Raw genomic sequence first — 13,793 nt, 5'->3', positions numbered from 1 at the left:
CACAGTCCTCTAAGAACAATAGAGTAATGTCACTGTCGGTTGATAAGTTGTACGCAGGGCATGTGTGTAATGTACAAGGACTGACTATTTATATAGATAAGAGAGATCAATAATCATTGACTGAATATGTAATATACGAGTGATGGTTATCGATATCAATATAGTCATTGTGGACTGGGCATGTGTGTAACATACTAGGACTGATATTGACATAGATTACAGAGATCGATTATCATTAACTAGATATATAATATACGAGGGCTTGCTGTCAATATGAATCATATATGTTGATAACCGTTAACAACATGAGGTATGAGGATGTGATCAATACAGATCATGCAGATCGATTGTCTCTAACAAGATATCACTTGATCAACAATAAATATCAGCAAAGTAACTTTCAAAAGTGCCAAACACTGAGAATATGAATATAACAGTGTACTGAAAATAATTTAGGAGCAGCCCCTAAATGTATATATATTGTCCTATATTTGTACAGAAAATAACATCCACCCCAGTATACTGCACTTTCCTAGCAAGATACTATTATGCATGTTATGCATTAGTGTCTCCAACTGGCATACTGATATTGATTTCTGAGAATTTCATATGTCCTTGTTAAACAAAATAAAATAAACCTGTTTGAACTCTCAGAGTATTTCTCAGAAGACAAAAATATGTCAAGTTATATATACCTGGAAATCTGCAATGGTTTGTTTGACTGTTTTCAGCACTCATGCATTTTTGTGGTCTTGGGAATCTGAATGTAAATGTTTCAATTTGTACACCTAAGAAAGTACATTGTTTGGTAAAACCATGGACTGTACCTTTAGGTATCATCAGCCAATGGGGAGAACCAGGTCGGCAAGATCTCCAAACAGTGGAGCGGATATCTCCAAGAGGTCTACACTGATGCTGACAACTTTGGTGTTTCCTGTGAGTTCCTGTCGTTATTGACATATTTCCTCTATTAGACAACGTATGTCCTTTTATGCTGCCTGAGATGTCCACCTGGTTGCTGCTGGAATCTGCTGCTGGGTTGGATTCGTGGTTAAAGCGTTCCCTTGTCATGGTAATGACCCAGTGTCAGTTCCTTATACAGGCGCAATGTATGAAGCCCATTTCTGGGGTCCCTGGTATATTGTTAAAAGTAGTCTAAAACCCAACTCACTCGTGATAAGAAACCACTGCCTATTCTGGTTAACGTTAATGTTGTGCACATCAATACTTTCCTAAATCCAAAAGTCTATGGTCACACAAAAGGACAATTGCAGGAATATTGCAGGTCTGGTCGTAATGTTCTGAAATGGAATTGTAATAAATCATGTAGCATGTCAGACTACCACAGTACAATAATCTCTATCAAACATACACTACAAAATTTGAGAAGTCAACTTAGTCAACTATCCTGGCCTCTGAAAGTAATTAGTGCCTGAAGTGTATAGACTTTCCTATAGTAATGTCAGTAAGGGACCCTTCATAATTTATTGCTAGGGGTGATGATGATTTTAGATGGGGGTCACTTAGTTTGTCCTTGAGGGTGGGGGTGGTGGGTAGGAGGGGATGTGTGGTTGTCAATTTCGCACATATGTACTATGGGTGGGTCATTGATTTTGTACATGACAGGCATTTACTTTGTACATAAATTGTATGGGGTCATTCATATTGTATGTGCTTCTCCCCAAAAATAATCATCATCCCCACGGCCATAAATTGTTAATAGTCCTTAAGTGCAATAAATTGTTGAGTTCTGTGAGTGATGTCTCCATCTCCTCTGTCTTGCAGTTCCTATGGACCTTGATGTCAAGATGAAGGCTGTCATGCTTGGAGCGGTGTTCCTTATTGTAAGTTCATGTCCATGGATTTGTTTCAGATTAAGACCTAACTGTCCCTGGCATGCATTTGAGATGAATCTTAAGCAAGCTTGTCATAAGAGGCACACTGGGTTGAAAGATTACCTGTTTTGCATGTCATCACACCCCAACCAATGTGTGATCTCACAGTCAAACAAACAAAACAAAGAAAAACAATAAGGATTATGCAAGCTGTTTTTAAGGAAACAAAGTTTAAAATAAATATCTTTTACAATTCTTTGTTCTTCTCTGCGACAGGACTTCATGTTCTTTGAACACAACCAGAACAACAACAACAGGAGATACTAGTGGAACAACAACAGAACACATACCCCTGCCAAAGGATCTACGTTGAAGGCAGCTAGCAGAACAACAAAGAAGACATAATGGTCTCCACCTAAAGCCACAAATAGATGTTGGAACAATGTGTGTTCCAATAATTCTCGTAAATATCATTCTTGTTAGAACCACACCAAAGAATCACATTTGTATTACCAAAGGTTGTAAAAACATATAGCTTTGTAATTTTTTCAACTGACCCCCATTTTTTTGGTACATTTTTTTTATATTTATGTGCAAAAGTGGTATTGAATGGGCAAGCTCACTACCAATGGACCAATGTTCATCAAATTTGTCACAAAATATGTCCGGGAAATGGTATATTTACTAAACAGAGATAACTCTGAAAAGCTTTCCCTGTAGCCATTTTGTCATTACATGAATTTTGTAACATGGCTATTTTTCAATGGCTTACAGAGATGCAACTTATAAACCTGAATTATTTTCTAGCAATAATAACAGTGCTATATTATTACCCCAAACAACCAGAAATTTCAAGAGATCTTGTGAGGATGTGAGGGGAAAAGGTGTTTAAGGGGTCCATTTAAGGCCTTTCTGAAGATGATTTATGGTGATATTTGTGTGTGTGGAACACATGCTGATGCAGGGATGTCAGATTTCCGCGGAAATCCGTGGATTCAAATGCAAATCAGCTGATAGTGAGATTTGTCTAAATCCGGGGAGAAAATATATAGGAGGTTGAGGTCCCACTTATCAATATCAGCGTACCCACACCTATGTCTCTTGGGCTGTCAAATTTCAGAATTTCATTGTAAATTCTTACATACATTGTTTCGGCCCCCAGACCCTCAGCTGATTTTCAGCTGAAATCACTTTCACCAGTTGCCATACTAGTAAGGTAATTGTCTGAAAGATGTTGGTTTTTGAGTACAAGCTCACTAAGATACCATGTTGCAGTATGAGATTGATGCCCCCTCAAACACAGTATGCTAATTGCTGTTGACCATGTTTTATCAGGACCAAAACCAGTTGACATATATTTGTCATTCTCTAGTAAATACATTCTGTGAAATGAACTTTTACATTCCAGTCCTCAACACCATTATCATTCCAAGTCAGATATGAAGAATTATTTACAAGTAATCCTTAACAGTATATATGCTTCAAATATAAACTAAAAATAGAAACAGAATAGAAGTTAAGGTCAAAAAGGGTGGCACTTTATTGTTTTTGGCCACCATTTTGAAATCCAAGATGGATGATGGGAAAGACTGGAAACATTGCTTTTCACATTAGATGCAGTGAGTGGTTTAAGAATATGTATACTGTTGCTGATGTCCGAACGAAAATACATCATACAATGGACAAGAAGGTAAAATGTGAACATGTACTTCTTTATTACCATGTTACAATGTTCTCAAGGGAAACATAATGGTTTTTCGGTTGTTGTTTAACACTACATTGCTTCTGTACTTTAAGTGTAGCAGTCACTCTTCTTATCAATTTATCAGACAGCTAGGTATTCAGATGTGTAATCCAAACATAAACTTTCAGGGTCCATGAATATTTGAATATTTTGGTAGTTAAAAATGAGCTGAAAAATGTATATAAATTCATGATCCTTAGAAACATATTTTCTTGTCACTGTACATTTTCTCATGCATCAATTCATGTTGATATTGTATTGATTTTGTGATGAATGTTATAAATGCCTTTCTCCATAATTATTTTTATTAGTATATATTCACCCATGCATAATTCATGTTGATATTCTATACTTATTTTGCAAAGAGCATTATTTACAAATGTTTGAATTATGATGACTAGGGTATTAATACCTTTAAAGCATTAGCCCATAACTACACATCTGCCAAAATACATGTTCATGACAATATTTGTGATGATAGCATATAAGTTAGATTCATGACAAGAGGTGAAATGACGAAGTAAACCAACAGAGTATCACATACATGGTAGCAGTTTCAGATACTATGAGGTTTACAAAGGCACCAACCTCAATGATTTTATCCTCAAACTACACCAATGCAATTGCACTAGAAATTTTGCAAAGTTTGAAGAAACTTCTTTAAAATTTGTGTATATAAGATCATATTTTTGTTGATTAAATGTCTGTTCACCAAAAAGAGATTACACAACTAAATGTAATGCTGATAATTTGTAAATCTGCTCCTGGAGGTATATGAAGTTAAGGCTTACTTTTGATTACTGTCTTATTTTCTTTCTCAGAATCCATCATAATTTTAAGTATTTAATTGACTTCTAATTTTATTGTGAAGCTACTCATTTTGATCCTTGAAAGTACTGTTTCCGATGCATGGGGGTTGGCATCTCTGGGTTTAACAATATGGTTATGATAATAGGTGCAGCAATCAGACAAACTCACAGAGTATCACCCACATGGTAACAGTTTTAGACTGAACAAAGTTTAACCCCATGATGATGATCTGTAATATCTTCATTTTTTGTGAAAATTGTTTACACCACAAAATATGATTATTATATTATTTTTCTGACAGACATTTATTAACTCTTTAAGAGAGATAATGAGTTTATCATCAGTGTTGATGTACAATGTCTGATGAATGAGTTATTTGGGGATGTACATAGATTGCATTTTGAAGGTTTATGTACTGTATGTAAGTGTGGAAATTACATTACATGTAATCTGAGAATGCAATTGTAACTTGGCAAGCAAACACAATCAAATGATGACTCACCAGACTGGCCACTATTTATGTGTCTTTTCCAACAATGCCAGGTCACATAAGCAGCAATATTTGACAAGAATACGTATTGCTTCTTTGATAAAATCAACACAATTTGTGCCTTAAGTTTGGTTTGCTTTGGAAAACAACAATTACGTGGTCTTTGATGGTTTTGTAAATACTGACTCAGTCATTATAAGTTCAGATTTGTCCAAATGATAACAATGAAATTGGCTGACAGTATGATTGCCTGGGTTATCCTGGGTGAGGCAGGGATCAAGATGTATGCATATTACTGTATATTGATTAACCCATTTCTGTCAAGGGCTTATCTATATGCAATCACTGTAATACAAAGAATATTGTAATATGCTCAATAATTCCTTTGCTGTACCTTTTGGCTGGTTGGTTGGTTGGTTTGTTGTTTAACTCCACACTCAGCAATATTCCAGCAATATGGAGACGGTCTGTAAATAGTCAACAATCTGGACCACATAATCCTGTGATCAACATCATGAGCATCGATCTACGCAATTGCGGTACAATGACTCTGTCGACAAAGACAGCAAGTCTGACCATCGGATCCTGTTAGCTGCCTCATACGACAAGCATGGGTCACTAAAGACTAAAATTCTAATCTCCATTGGCTGTCCCTATTTGGGTCCTTGGGGAGGGGGAGGGAGGGGGTTATAGGTCCATTTTTCATTTTCGGTGTGTTTTGTGTTGGTTTGTACCCAGCTACATGACAGCAGTCTGTAATAAAATCTGGACAATGGAGTTATAGACATAATGAGGTTGCTTGAACATCTACGCAATTGGGATATGATGTTATATCTCAGCCAAGTCAGTGAGTCTGACCATCTGATCCCTTGAGTTATTACTATCAAGTATTGTTTGCTTAAAATAAATTATAACCCACACAGGTGAGATTTAAGCAAGAAACAGTGGACTTAATTGTGTGCTTAAATGCTTAGCACATAGTAAAATTACTTGCACCCTGGTTTGGTGGTTGGCCAGGGAGCACTTCTTGGAGTGGGTCTCTTAATACATCGAACACAGAATTATCATTATTGTCCACTTAATGTGAAACTTAGGGCAGGAAAAACTGCAGTCTGTCTCTCATTCTCTTAACCATCATTTCCTTAGTTTTGACTGTCTGTGGTCCAACTTACACCTTTGTGGAAGCTGCCAGTGGGTTCATTGGCTGACATGTATAGGTGCCTGACTCAGAGAGTGGATTGTAATCCTGGATGGGACTCAATGTAACAAAAGTACTAGAATCTGTATTTTAAAGTGTAATCCCAAAACTAACATGTTACATTTGACGACATTATATGGTCTCTGCTTTCACCCAATCCTACATCAAGTGCTGTCTGGAATCAGAAAGATCCTTGATCACAGAGACTCATTTAAGTTCATGTGTATTGATTCCTTTTAATAAAACAGTTATGACTGTATAGAAAAAAAACATTAGTTTAGATCAGCTGTCAAACAATAAATGATCTATCAGAAATGATCAGTAAATGCAACAGCAAGAATTAAACTATTTTGCTATCATATTTTTAGATTAGATTGTTCTTATACATGCTGAAGATAATCATACTTCTCAGATGATGATATACTAATTTTGGCAGGATGAGGCCAATGTATTTTATCTTTCAGTGAGTGCAGTCTGTGATATCTTCTCAGTTACAGTTTTTATTTTTTGTGTTGTAATTATGGTAATAGAAACATTCTATAAAGATGAACATATTTGACTGTAGTTCATTCTGATTGCTTGTTTAGTTATCACCCTTCTTTTTATTACAGGGATATTTCATTTTTGTTGGTAAATGCATCTCTACAGATTTGAGAAATTTCTGACACATGATTGGACAACACTGACAGTCACTTGATCATAGCAAGGTTTGACAAATACTGTGTATGAATACTTTAATATATAGGATTAGAAATATACAGTGGTATTGAATCTATGTGTTGGGCATTCTAACAAGGTCATGGTCATTAGAGGTCATATTATTCAGGGATGAGAATTTCCCACAAATCTGCAGAGTTCCAAGTATTTGATCATTCTGGGGTCATTTATGATATATACTGAGGAAAAAAAATAACGGATCACATGAATGCACAAGTGTTATTTTTATTTTTTTCCAGGTTCCTTCACAAGCTATGTGTTACAAGAAAAACCTTGGACACATGTCCTTTCATATGATTCCTTATTTTTCCCCTCAGTATATGTTACATGTATATTGTTTTAGTTAACATGAATCAAAAGATGCCCAGCCCGTTTTCTTCTTCTTTACCTCTGTTCTCTCATCCCCATAAAATAATAATCTTTGTATGTGTATTCTTTTTAGTAGATGTGTTGTGAAATGTATTTGATTCAAAATTTCCCCGTAGACTATTTTTGCTGTTGCTGAGACCAATGGTTTCTGGCTTTTAATGATGTATTGCATCAATTAAGGAGGAGAAATTAGAAAAAGGTCAACCATGATTGAGGTTTATTTTGTGAAAAATGTCACACCTTTTAATGAAAATGATAAATTATTTTGTAGAGTTATTGTCAGTTACCTTTGTCTGATTTGTCCAAGATGAGTTAGTGGTCATAAGCCTTCAGTTTGTAATACCTGATGCTCCTTGCGTCTGCACTCTTTAACAGATTGACAGTCTTACTGAAATGAAATCTTTTGCTAAGGATAAAGGGTACTTTCTTTACGGTATAAATGCCACAGATCTAGTCAACAGAATGACAGTGTGTAAAATATCCACAACAGAGATCCAAATTTATTTTCGACATATAAAACATGGATAAGCTGATTTGAAAACCACAGCACTAATTGCCCAACAGACTTCACCTGGGATGGTGGGATAGCCCAGTGGTTCAAGTGTTTGCTCACTACACCACAGACAAGGGTTTGATTCCCCACAAGGGTACAATGTGTGAAATCCATTCCTGGTGATCCTCTGCTGTGATATTGCTGGAATATTGCTAAAAGCAGCATAAAACTATCCTCATTCACTGTTCAGAGTTCACCTCAGGTAGCTTCATAAGGAGATATACTTATGTTACAATGACAATTTGTGCTCAATGAAATATATTTGTGTGACATTTCAATCTACCACTTGCTGCCTTCAGTTTCTTATGCAGTATTACAGCTTGGATATAAAGTAGACCATCACAGACAATCATACAGAACTCCCTCAACGTGAAATCAGGGTTTACGGTCTGAACAGCCATGTCTTGTTTTCAACCCCAAAATATTGCATTGTCAATGTTTTTGTGCCTGCTCCCACTATTTTGTACCCTGTCAATGATTACTGCTGTATGTTATGGTGTGACAGTTTAGTCTGTTTGTTTCGAACTTCACTTCCTGAAAAAAATCATTCCTCAACAATTACAGGAGCTATACATATTTTTGTTAAATTTTCATATATTACCAAAAATTTATGTTATAAAACTCTACATGTTTTCTGGGAGAATATATACATATATGAAACAATGAGGGTTGTTTGTTGTCAGTTACAAGTGATAATGGTTGACCAGTGAAATCTTGCACTTAAAAAAGACTATTTCCTTGCTCCATCATTTTGCTGCCCACCTGACGTAATGCTGATCTGAGCCTAATTTAGCAATACTGAGGGCTGCAGGAATCAACATTGACAATCCAGTGATTGATATTGTAAGCAATGATCCATGTCATGCAGGACATTTTAGGCATGCATCTCTATTCCAACAAAGCATGCTATATATCTGGAATTCTGCTGAGTGTTTCGCAGGGATGAGTATTGCAAATACCTTACATATTTGGATATATTGCCACGAAAGCATATATTGTGATATATATTGCAGTGCATTGCGAGAAGTATTTTTAAGCAAAAGAACTTACTTGCAATTGAGTTAATGGTTGATTTTTAAAGCGAAAACACAACAACATCACTATGCTTGTTAAATGTTATTTTTACCACCACCACTGTCACTCGTCACAATCGACATCTTCATCGCCACCATAGTCTGTGTACACACCCTGAAGCAAATATATCCAAGAAAGCCCATGCAAGTCTAGAAAATGTGGCAAGTCTAGATTCTCCTAGCTTCTGAAAATTAAGAGAGTCTCAGGGCTCCATTTCATTATATTATTATCTTTTAACTATGAACTTTTTTCAGTAGACTATGTTCATTTCAGAGACTAGTTGTTAGTCTGTCACCATCATTACCACACCATTACCAAAATCGTCACCATCACCATCACTGCAATCATCACCACACCACTGCCACAAATATGCATGGTCACAATACCAGTTTTCGACCAGGATATTGCAATATGTATCGTTTTCACATCTGAACTGGTAAATGCCGATAAAAATAGTGTTGGCTACATTCGATAGAGTCAGGAAAAAATGAAGCGTTCATAAAATATAGGCCATCGTCCCGCTTGTCACATGCCGTACTAACCTGTCCTGTCTCAGGAAGTGTGACAGTAAAAAATAGCAGGGGTAGTGCGTGCGTGCGTGCGTGCGTGCGTGCGTGCGTGCGTGCGTGCGTGCGTGCGTGCGTGCGTGCGTGCGTGCGTGCGTGTGTTTCAAGAACTTCTGTACATGGCGGGAGTAGAACGGGATTATCACAGAAATACATTTAAAAATCGTAATTACATCTAGAATTAATTAACTATAAATGACAAGACACTATAAAAACACGTTATAGATCGCCAACAAGTGAAGGTAGACCAAGATCAACATACTAGGGACCATGGGGATCCCGGATTTTGAAGTACTGGTTGGGGAGTGGGGTGGGGATGAGCTGGGGGAAGGGGAGGAAGAGAGGTGCCCCTACTAGTATATCATGAAGTCCAAGAGTGCCCCTTCTCTGGATCCGCCCCTGAACTTCTCCATATAAATCACATCATTGCCTGCGGTAGGCTCCGTATGTTCGAATTTCGATGATTACACACCAGGAAAGACTTATTAGATAACAAACAAGTTTTTTGGTATTTTAAACTGGCGATGAAATAAGAGCAGAGTCAGTGTAATCTTTAAAAGACCCAAACAAAACAAAACATGCGTCAAGTCAGTGTTAACTTCAAAGTAACCGGGACCGTTGGGGTAGCCTAGTTGTTAAAACCGAAGACAGGAGTTCGAATCCCCACATGGGTCCACTGTATTAAGCCCATTTTCTGGTGTTCCCCGTCGTGATGTTGCTGGAATATTGCCAAAACGGCGTAAAACCAATCTCAGTCGATCAGTCAAAGTAACCGGATACAGCGTAGAGAGAATACATTTCACCGAACGATTCGCGCTCAATGGAGAGATCAGACCAGATAACATATTGATACATAAGAATACAACACTTGGCATTTGAATGAACGACCGGATTTACTGGTTAAAAGTCTAGACGTCTTTTTCATGAGCAGCGATAAACGCGACGTCTCTGTAATGAAGCACCCATAAAATATGCACTGTTACACAGTAACACAGAGAGAGTCTCATGTCAGCTTTATGTCACTTGATAGTAATGTCCTCCTGAACCGCCAATGGTGGTATGATGTTGATAATGTACTTTATATTTTGTTTACATACATGTGACACCTAAGTAAACCATGTCTGTCTGTCAGTATTTCGAATACCTGGTGTCATCACTCAGTGGACCATCGTTATCAACTAACTGGATGAGCGGTCACAAAATTTCACCGTACTCACCTGCATATATTGCTGCTCACAATTTTGACCACTGGATTCAAACTCAGTTATAAACAAGCATAATCACATATGGCATATACCTGAACCATACTGTGTGTTAGGTGAACATTGAGATAGTATCATTTTACACCGCTACGAGCAATGTCTGAATATACTTACGGCAGGGTAAACAATAAATATGCTTTGCATACTTTACTAGCCTCCTAAAGAAACGCCACAAAATATTTTTCTGTTCTTAAACAACATCTAAGCAAAATGTGGCAACATCAAATGTTTTATTCTGAAAAGCAATCATTCAGCAACAGTATTTAATGGATGACAAAAAGAAAAACGATGTAGCTCGTGATCTATTATCACATTTATGGCACTGGGGTGTATTGTCAATTATTCGATCACCAATGCAGAATCGACTGGTATCTTTCTGGGCAGCACATATTGCTCGATGCCTGGTGTGGCCACCCCTAGAGGTGATGCATGCCCGGACGAGACATCGAACTGAGAAGTAGAATCTTCTGTCTTCTTGGTTAGGGATCCGACATCATTCCATTTGCATGGCAGCTGCCAAAGCATTTTCTCGTCAGTGGCTGAAGTTGGCGTTTCCGAATATGACGTCCCCAGTTGGTCCCAAAAGTGCTTATTTGGGGAGAGATCTTGGAACTTGCTTTCGTTATTAAAGTTTCACTCTGCTCCAGTTCCGCTGCTGCCAGTGTGGCATTGTCCTGGTTCATCTGAATCTTGCATGTCAGTGCTGGCACTTCAAGGTCATGTTTTTGGACGGTCTTTCGTTCACTAGGAATAGACATATTGTGTTCCATATATGTGTTTTTAGCTATTTTCAAACAGACTGATAATTGTTTTGACAACTTACAGTCGTTTCTATGTTGGTGACATTTCTTTTGTACGCTAGTTTATATTCATGTTGCGAATTTCACTCGTTTCTTCGGCTCGACGAGGGAGCGTTTCATCCACTTGGCCATCCCAGCGGAGAAAATGGTGTCCTGCTGGTTAGAGCCTTTGTATGTTCGATTGTCTATAAAGTGTACTAATGGTGTATAAGGATTCGCTTAGCCTAATTGATGCTAAAGCGGGATGAAACAAGACGCAAAATATCATCATTTCAAACGCTATGCTTCTATCTCAGATTACGCACACCCTTAGTGTAGATCACATCCTGTGTAAATTTAATGTATCCGTTCATAATCCGAAATACGTCTTAATTACTGTCAAGGGCGGCGGGATAGCCTAGTGGTTAAAGCGTTCGCTCGTCACGCCGAAGACCCGGGTTCGATTCCCCACATTGGTACAATGTGTGAGGCCCATTTTCTCATGTCCCCCGCCGTGATATCGCTGGAATATTGCTTAAAAGCGGCATAAAACCAAACTCACTCACTCACTCTTAATTATTGTCCGTTCTGTGTGCGACGAAAAAGCCTCTAACAATTTCTAAATGTTTCCCATATCGGGATGTTCTGCAAATATATTTAAGACATTTTATTCCAGTAGAGATGGACAATGTTGAAAAGACAGCCAATGAAGAGGAGATTAAATATGACACAACATCTAGTAAACATGGTGTGAAAATCGTCTTTCAAGGGGAAACTTTAGGCTTTCGGAACAATAGAACACATATTTGTATACATTTTGTAGCAGGTAAAGACGAATGGATGTTTCTTGAATGAAAGAGCTTTAGATCAAGCTAGGCCAACATTTCATCGGGAAATTGTTGGGTTTTTTTTAATCCAGAGCCAAACTTATAAACCTTTCAGTATTTGTCTAAGACAGAAAGATAGACACGTATGCTCTCAAGTTATAATAGCAATTCAGTGGTCTTGAATAATGATAAGCCTCTTTTCACCTCATCTGAATTTTCTTCTTCTTCTCCTGTGCTTTGTGGGGGTTCGCATAGAACTAAAACTTCGCTTCTGCGAAACCATCCACCGAGTCTTTTGGGCGACACACGAAGGACATTTCCATGTTGGATGTCTGATGTTTTCTATAAAAGAATTGTCGGGTGGAGATGTCTGATGTCCAGAATAAACAATGTTCCATTTGGGTTCCACGAGTTGCTAATTTGCCTAGAAGTTACATAAAGTCTCGATCTAGGGGGTCCGAACAAAACCATTCCAAACCAATCTCCGACCACCGTTATCCGCACATATTCATAAAATAAGGTGACATTTAACTCTTATTACTATTTTGCAGTTTGACACGAGTCATGCTACATAGATATTGTCAGGTCAAATTGAAAACGCAACTTAGCACCAACGGTACTTCAGTTTGAACAGTATTACCATATTTTACCATTTGACGAAATGAACCAGCAAGCTTATGGTGCTGACAATGTACTTTATATGTTGACATACATGTGACGCGTGTCTGTCTGGCTCCGCTGTGAACTCTTGTACACGCTTCATTTCTAAAAGTAGTCCACTTCTTTTCGGGCAAATTGGACCAGTGGTGAGCTCCCCGTAAAGCAAGATGCACTTTCGCTTCAGTATTTTTGCAAACACCTGATGTCATCACTCGTTGGACCACTGTTATCCACTAACTGGATGAGTGGTCACTGAATTTCATCGTACTCACCTGCATGTATTGCTGCTCACAATATCGATTACTGGTTTTTGCTGTTCAAACTCAATTATTTACATACCTCATATATAAATGAACCATCATGAACCAATGTTCAGATGAACATTGAGGGAGTTATCGTATAACGTCACTTTCAGCAATATTTCAATAAAACTACGGTGGGAGAAGCAAGAATTGTGCTTTGCATACTCTTTTCATGTTGCGAATTAAACCCGTTTCATCGACTAGACGAGCGAGTGTTTCATCCACTTGGCCACCCCAGAGGAGAAAATGGTGTCCTGCTGGTTAGAGCCTTTGTATGATCGATTGTCTATAAAGAGTATTAATGGTGTACAGGGAATGACATAGCCAGATAGATGCTAAAACGGAATGAATCAAAACGCAAAATATCATCATTTCAAATGTTATGCTTGTGTCTCAGATTAGGCACATCCTTAGGTGGAAATGACATCCTGTGTAAATTAAATGTATTCGTTTATAATCTGAAAAAGGAAATTTTATTCCAGTAGAGATGGACCATGTCGAAAAGACAGTCAATGAAGAGGAGATTATTCACGATACAACATCTAGTAAACATGGTGTGAAAATCGTCTTTCAGTTGAAATCTATATTAACGTGTTTCCTCTGCAAA

General features: G+C 37.7%; 1 protein-coding gene across 2 annotated transcripts in view; it reads left to right on the top strand.

The window, feature by feature from the left end:
* LOC137267556 (phospholipid scramblase 2-like) overlaps positions 1-8,380 on the top strand; it is a 37,328-nt gene extending 28,948 nt beyond the window's left edge. Inside the window, exons 9-11 of one of the 2 annotated variants that reach the window (XM_067802033.1) lie at positions 834-936; positions 1,786-1,844; positions 2,112-8,380. In XM_067802033.1, coding sequence (XP_067658134.1) covers positions 834-936; positions 1,786-1,844; positions 2,112-2,162 — 213 coding nt within the window. In that variant the 3' untranslated portion in view covers positions 2,163-8,380. The remainder of the gene's footprint in view (positions 1-833; positions 937-1,785; positions 1,845-2,111) is intronic. The other variant, XM_067802034.1, reaches the window with a different exon arrangement.
* Positions 8,381-13,793: the final 5,413 nt, after the last annotated feature.

Source organism: Haliotis asinina, chromosome 16, assembly GCF_037392515.1.
Source record: "Haliotis asinina isolate JCU_RB_2024 chromosome 16, JCU_Hal_asi_v2, whole genome shotgun sequence".
Taxonomy (NCBI): domain Eukaryota; kingdom Metazoa; phylum Mollusca; class Gastropoda; order Lepetellida; family Haliotidae; genus Haliotis; species Haliotis asinina.
Note: the sequence above shows the minus strand (reverse complement) of the source record. Positions and strands in the feature narration are given on the sequence as shown.